This window comes from Balaenoptera acutorostrata, chromosome 9 (genome assembly GCF_949987535.1).
Source record: "Balaenoptera acutorostrata chromosome 9, mBalAcu1.1, whole genome shotgun sequence".
NCBI classification, from domain to species: Eukaryota; Metazoa; Chordata; class Mammalia; order Artiodactyla; family Balaenopteridae; genus Balaenoptera; species Balaenoptera acutorostrata.
In genome coordinates, this window is record NC_080072.1 from 39486590 (window position 1) to 39493552 (window position 6963).

Below are 6963 nucleotides of genomic sequence, written 5' to 3' on the forward strand. Positions count from 1 at the left end.
TTGAGGTAGGCTTGTATAGCTATAAACTTCCCTCTTAGAACTGCTTTTGCTGCATCCCATAGATGTTAGATTGTCGTGTTTTCATTGTCATTTGTCTCTAGGTATTTTTTTATTTCCTCTTTGATTTCTTCAGTGATCTCTTGGTTATTTAGTAACGTAGTGTTTAGCCTCCATGTGTTTGTGTTTTTTACATTTTTTTCCCTGTAATTCATTTCTAATCTCATAGCATTGTGGTCAGAAAAGATGCTTGATATGATTTCAGTTTTCTTAAATTTACTGAGGCTTGATTTGTGACCCAAGATGTGATCTATCCTGGAGAATGTTCTGTGCGCACTTGAGAAGAAAGTGTAATCTGCTGTTTTTAGATGGAATGTCCTATAAATATCAACTAAATCTATCTGGTCTATTGTGTCATTTAAAGCTTCTGTTTCCTTATTTATTTTCATTTTGGATGATCTTTCCATTGGTGTAAGTGAGGTGTTAAAGTCCCCCACTATTATTGTGTTACTGTCAATTTCCACTTTTACAGCTGTTAGCAGTTGCCCTATGTTTTGAGGTGCTCCTATGTTGGGTGCATATATATTTATAATTGTTATATCTTCTTGGATTGATCCCTTGATCATTATGTAGTGTCTTTCCTTGTCTCTTGTAACGTTCTTTATTTTAAAGTCTATTTTATCTGATATGAGTATTGCTATTCCAGCTTTCTTTTGATTTCCATTTGCATGGCATATCTTTTTCCATCCCCTCACTTTCAGTCTGTATGTGTCCCTAGGTCTGAAGTGGGTCTCTTGTAGACAGCATATATATGGGTCTTGTTTTTGTATCCACTCAGCAAGCCTGTGTCTTTTGGTTGGAGCATTTAATCCATTCACGTTTAAGGTAATTATCGATATGTATGTTCCTATGACCATTTTCTTAATTGTTTTGGGTTTGTTTTTGTAGGTCCTTTTCTTCTCTTGTGTTTCCCACTTAGAGAAGTTCTTTTAACATTTGTTGTAGAGCTGGTTTGGTGGTGCTGAATTCTCTTAGCGTTTGCTTGTCTGTAAAGCTTTTGATTTCTCCATCGAATCTGAATGAGACCCTTGCCAGGTAGAGTAATCTTGGCTGTAGGTTCTTCCCTTTCATCACTTTAAGTATATCATGCCACTCCCTTCTGGCTTGTAGAGTTTCTGCTGAGAAATCAGCTGTTAACCTTATGGGAGTTCCCTTGTATGTTATTTGTTGTTTTTCCCTTGCTGCTTTCAATAATTTTTCTTTGTCTTTAATTTTTGCCAGTTTGATTACTATGTGTCTTGACGTGTTTCTCCTTGGGTTTATCCTGTATGGGACTCTCTGTACTTCCTGGACTTGGGTGGCTATTTCCTTTCCCATGTTAGGGAAGTTTTCAACTATAATCTCTTCAAATATTTTCTCGGGTCCTTTCTCTCTCTCTTCTCCTTCTGAGACCCCTATAATGTGAATGTTGTTGCATTTAATGTTGTCCCAGAGGTCTCTTAGGCTGTCTTCCTTTCTTTTCATTCTTTTTTCTTTAGTCTGTTCTGCAGCAGTGAATTCCACCATCCTGTCTTCCAGGTCACTTATCCATTCTTCTGCCTCAGTTATTCTGCTATTGATTCCTTCTAGTGTAGTTTTCATTTCAGTTATTGTATTGTTCATCTCTGTTTGTTTGTTCTTTAATTCTTCTAGGTCTTTGTTAAACATTTCTTGCATCTTCTCGATCTTTGCCTCCATTGTTTTTCCGAAGTCCTGGATCATCTTCACTATCATTATTCTGAATTCTTTTTCTGGAAGGTTGCCTATCTCCACTTCATTTAGTTGTTTTTCTGGGATTTTATCTTGTTCCTTCATCTGGTACATAGCCCTCTGCCTTTTCATCTTGTCTATCTTTCTGTGAATGTGGTTTTTGTTCCACAGGCTGCAGGATTGTAGTTCTTCTTGCCTCTGCTGTCTGCCCTCTGGTAGATGAGGCTGTCTCTGGGGTGAATTTTTAATGCTCTTGTCCTGAAGGGTTTGCTGCCTTCTTCCTATTTTCTGTTTCAACTATGTTCTGTGGCAAGTGGTTTGCACTTTACAGTCACCTCGAGGCTAGAGAGCCCGGGACTGCTTCGCCTTCTGGTCGTGTTCTCCAAGCGGGTACGACCACTTAAAGACCGGCAAACCGAGCTCAATGCAGCATTCTACCACCTTCCCACCCCTGCTGCGCTTCCGCCTCCTGATGACTTACACCCACGGGTTTCCTGGGTTTCTATCTCCTTCCTTTCTGACTCTTGTACCCTGGGGTCCCAGCTTCATCCTGAGCTGTCCCTTGCAATGGCCCCATACTGCTCTTCCTTTTGCCCCGTATCCTCACATTCTTTAGGCAATCAACTCTTTTTTCTCATATTGATTACCCTTCACAGCAAATGTCAGTACATTATCATGTGGGGAAAAACAGCTTTCCCCACCAGGAGTGAGACTGGAAACAGATAGAAGCAGCCCACCTTGCTACACTCTTGAAAGTTGCCAGATTGCACAATCCAGGAAAATTAGATGTGTGAAGAATAACCCTGCTGTTTTGAAATGCTGTCAAGAGGGATTTCCCAAATTTCTTTCTTTCTTGTTTGTTTTTTTTTTCTTTTGGTTCAAACCTGTCTTCTCATTTGCTCCACTAGCCAAGTGTCAGTATATAAAGCACCAGCCCCGTCTCCCAGGCAGGCAGCACAGGCAACTCAGCTTCGCCGGCAGCCTCAGCAGGAAGGCACAGCCAAAGGTGAGGTGCTAGAACTTTCCAAACTTTTCCTCTTTGGAGATTCTCTCTCTTCACCAGCATTCTTGTGCTGCAGCCCAGCCCTCTGCTTCCTTCCTGAATCTACTATTCTGACAATCAGAATTCACCAGCTGTGAATACTTTGGGGGGTAGGGGTTCCATATGCTTCTTCTGGGTGAAGTCAGTGATAGGTAGAGCAGGCAGTCTACAAATGCTTGTGCATTGTTTACCTCATCTCATATTACAGAGAGGTATAGTGCCCAAACTCCTAATGCCTTTGGGAAACTTGCTGTGCAGTTGGGTTTCAGGGCTGATAGGGGATGACCAGACTGGAAAGTGGTTTATACCAAAAGCCCGCCCATTGCAATCCCTCACACAGGAAATCATTGGGATTCCAATGAGACACACGGAAATGAGAACTGGATCCTCTGTAATGCTATCTATCTATCGTCTATATATTGAGATAAAAGTCAGTGGAATTTATTTTTGGAATGCAAGGGTGTATCCACATTACAAAACAAAAACAAGAACAAAAACCCAGACCAGTCATCCTTGTTTGTGTCTGCTCATCTCCCTGCAGCAGGATGAAGCTTTCCACGGGCATCATTTTCTGCTTCCTGATCCTGGGCGTCAGCAGCCAGAGATGGGCTACATTCCTCAAGGAAGCTGGTCAGGGTAAGGATCAAAGGATGGGTCAGGGGAAGGATGCATCTGAAGCTCCCAGGATTCACCTGAGCAGAGGCCACATCCCCGCAGGGCAAAGGCCATAAGAGGGAAAAAAAGGAGCTTGGTTATCGTGGTAGCACTTCCCCAGGTTTTTCTGGCCAGCTTTGCACCCTTGGGATTCCCAAGCCCGAGGTCGCATAGAGTTTGGGCCCCAACTTTCAGCAGGAGTGAGGAAGAGATCTGGGTTCCGGAGGTGCATGTTCCCTAAATACAAGTGGGGCTCCGCTGCCCCCTTGTGGGCAAGCAGGGATGGCTCATTTCCAAGTCTCAGGTACCATGAAGTGGATGCATTAAATGGGTGGGGAATGTTCACCCTCCCCATCCACTTAATAATTATAACTAAAATACCTGAGCTTTTAATACCTGCTAGGCACTGTTCTAAGAGTTTTGCATGCATGAGTGAACTCCTTGTCATCCTCATGTTTTAATCCTTTAGTCCTGCAATGTTGGTACCATTATCTCTTACCAGAGAAACTGAGGCACCAAGAGATTAAGACACCTAACAAAGTCCTCCAGCAGAGTGGGATTTAACCCAAGACATTGAGCTCCCCCAGACCTTGCTATTAACCAAGGTACTATATGCCTCCCAGACAAGAGTACACGTGGGAGAGTGAGGGATTTGTGAACACATGTCCTGCTCTGTATCTGAGCAAATGGCAAATAGTAGGGATGTGGTGCCTTTAGAAGGCAACTTGATAGAGCTCCTCTCCCCATCATAAATGGCACAATGAATTACCTTGACAATGGTTCTACTGAGGCTGAGACCTGGCCAGAAACCAATAGCAAGAGATATGTACCTCACTAGCCAGAGTGAAGTAGCAAAAATGTTTATTTCACAGAATTATTTTGTGTTATTATTTTTCTGTGATAGTTACTGAATAATTGTTTTAAGAGTTTGCTGGCCATTCTATCTAAATTCTCACAGATCCAGCTAAAAATATTTTTTCATGTCTTAGGTCAGTGTTTTTCAAAGGGCTGTTCTAGGGCCACTTGCATGAGAATCACCCGTGGTCTGGGGTGCTTTGTGGAAGGCAGGTGCCTGGGGCCACACACAACCCTTCCCCTGAGTCACAATCCCTGGGGTTGAGACTGGAAATCTGGCCTTTATTAAGCACCCCAGTTGATTTTTATGCACACTGAAGTGTGCACAGTACCTCTGGTTTTGCTGACCTTAGGTGACATGATATGCCAGGCATTTTGGAAATACTTTTTAAGAAAGTCTGGACTTCAAGGATCTACTTAAATCAGTAACTCAGTGGGAATAAGTATAGGAGTAATGTCATAACTATCAACAAAACTATCTTTCCAAATGCCAGACATGACAAATATATAATATGAAGATAAGTTATTTCATAGAGTCATTATATAAACCCTGATTATAACTCTACATTGGATTTTTCTCTTTGTCCTGATAAGTTTTTTTTTTAACTTTGCCATTTAATTCTAGCTGATCAGAGTCCTTCTGTCCATAACTCCCTGCTCCTCATCTTCATTCTTTTTCTTTTTTTTTTGTCCCACTCTTCCTAAGGATTAGAGAGGTCATAGTATACTGAGCACCTACAACGTTTTAGCCGTTAAACGTGTATTTCCTCAGTTCTTCCGTGTAACCACTCTGAGGGAGGCAATACTCCTCCATTTTATTGGAGAGGACACTGAGCTTTAGAGTTGGTGCATCGGTTGCCCTTTTTCTGCATCTGATTACCCTGTTTCTCCAAAGCTCTCTTAGGGAACTCACCTTTATCACCTGCTGATTGAATTTTGACAGTTGGCCAGGTCCAAATATGCCCCGGACATTCAGATGTACTCAGGACCGAGTTGTCCTCACTTTGTCCACAGGGATGGATTTCTCCCCTTGACTAGGTTGGGAGCATCCTATGTCTGCAGCCTCCCTCAGAATCACCTTTGTTCTCAAACTCTGGTCAGAGGGTTTCCTGTATCTTTCCAGGTAGAGGTTCATTGTACAACCAAACATCCCTTAAAGAGCATCCAACCTCCTCTTCACACACATCACACACAACCAAAAACGAAGTACCAAGAGACTTAGGATGGAATCAAACAGAGTAAAACTTGCACCAAGTATGATTCTCATAACATTAACCCAGGGAAGTGAAAAGTAAAGGAATATTCATTTCAAACCAATATAATAATCTCCAAGGGCTTAGTCAAAGGCTGAAATCTGGACCCAGTGGGAGGGAAATGTTTTCTTTCTCTATTTTGCTGAGACGTGATCACGTTCATATCATCACTTTCTTTTCCTCCCAGGGGCTAAAGACATGTGGAGAGCCTACTCTGACATGAGAGAAGCCAATTACAAAAATTCAGACAAGTACTTCCACGCCCGGGGCAACCGTGACGCTGCCGAAAGGGGACCTGGGGGCGTCTGGGCTGCTAAAGTGATCAGGTACCAGGGGCCCTGAGGAGGCAGGGGTGGGTGTGAGAGCCTCGGACAGCCAGGAGGGGCCAAGCCCTGGAGAACTTCCTGTAGGGCTGTGGCCTCTCCTCCTCTTATCCACCCTCACCCGCTGTGTCCTGTGCGGGGTCTGAGTGGCTGAAGAGCAGAGCAAGGCTGGTGGGACAGATGATTCCCAAGCCTCCCCCATGGGTGCTGTTCACCCAGCATAAGGGGACCCGCAGGGCTGAGGTGTGCTGAGCCCGGGCAGCCTCAGGCTTCATCCCCTCTTTCCTAGCTCCTGTCAGAGTCCTTGATTCCTTGGAAAGAGGAGAGATGGGGAGGGTGGGCTGTTGCTCGTCAGCCCTGGAGTAATCCCCTACCTGCCCTCCTCCATTCCAGCGATGCCAGAGAGATGATTCCGAGAGTCACAGACTTTTTAAAACATGGAGACAGTGGCCACGGACTGGAGGACTCGAGGGCTGACCAGGCTGCCAATGAATGGGGCCGGAGCGGCAAAGACCCCAATCACTTCAGACCTGCCGGCCTGCCCGACAAGTACTGAGCTACTTCTCCCTCTGCTCAGGAGACAGGGCTCAAGGGAGTGGGGACAGTGTTGAGCTAGGTTGCTATATTCTGTATCTGTAGTTCTTTATAGTTGATAAAGAGCACATAAAAATGTTTAACAAATGCTTGTGAAATCCAGTTTGTCCTTGGCATTTGGAAACAGCATATGACAGTCTTCTTGGGAACATGAGCCTATTTAATACCATGGGGATGATCAATAAACATCACAGTTTTTAAAAAGGAGATAACGCACTAATAAACAATAGTAATAATTTGGGGTAAAACTACACAGTCATCCATTGGTATCTGCAGGGGATTGGTTTCAGGACCCCTGCGGATAGCAAAATCCACAAATACTAAGTGCCTCATATAAAATGCCATAGTATAGTTGGCTCTCCACATCCGCTGAGTGGAACCCACCCATGTGGAGAGCAGGTCAGCTGTATGCCCAGAACACAGACTCTACTATATAAACCATATATGTACCATTATATGGACCAATTATCAGTCCATAACTCCCTGTTCCAAATCA

General features: G+C 43.8%; 1 protein-coding gene across 1 annotated transcript; it reads left to right on the plus strand.

The window, feature by feature from the left end:
* Positions 1-2678: 2678 nt before the first annotated feature.
* Positions 2679-6545, plus strand: LOC103021129 (serum amyloid A-2 protein-like). The gene is made up of 4 exons (XM_007174848.3): positions 2679-2752; positions 3330-3424; positions 5738-5876; positions 6267-6545. The coding sequence occupies exons 2-4, from the start codon at positions 3334-3336 to the stop codon at positions 6427-6429; spliced, it is 393 nt and encodes a 130-aa protein (XP_007174910.1). The 5' UTR covers positions 2679-2752; positions 3330-3333; the 3' UTR covers positions 6430-6545.
* The last annotated feature ends 418 nt before the right edge of the window (positions 6546-6963 follow it).

Bases quoted from the DNA above. Each gene is read 5' to 3' on its own strand.
- LOC103021129 (XM_007174848.3), top strand. From the start codon at position 3,334: ATGAAGCTTTCCACGGGCATCATTTTCTGCTTCCTGATCCTGGGCGTC. The intron at 3,425-5,737 runs GTAAGGATCAAA...TTTTCCTCCCAG, and splicing joins CCTCAAGGAAGCTGGTCAGG to GGGCTAAAGACATGTGGAGA. The intron at 5,877-6,266 runs GTACCAGGGGCC...CCTCCATTCCAG, and splicing joins TGGGCTGCTAAAGTGATCAG to CGATGCCAGAGAGATGATTC.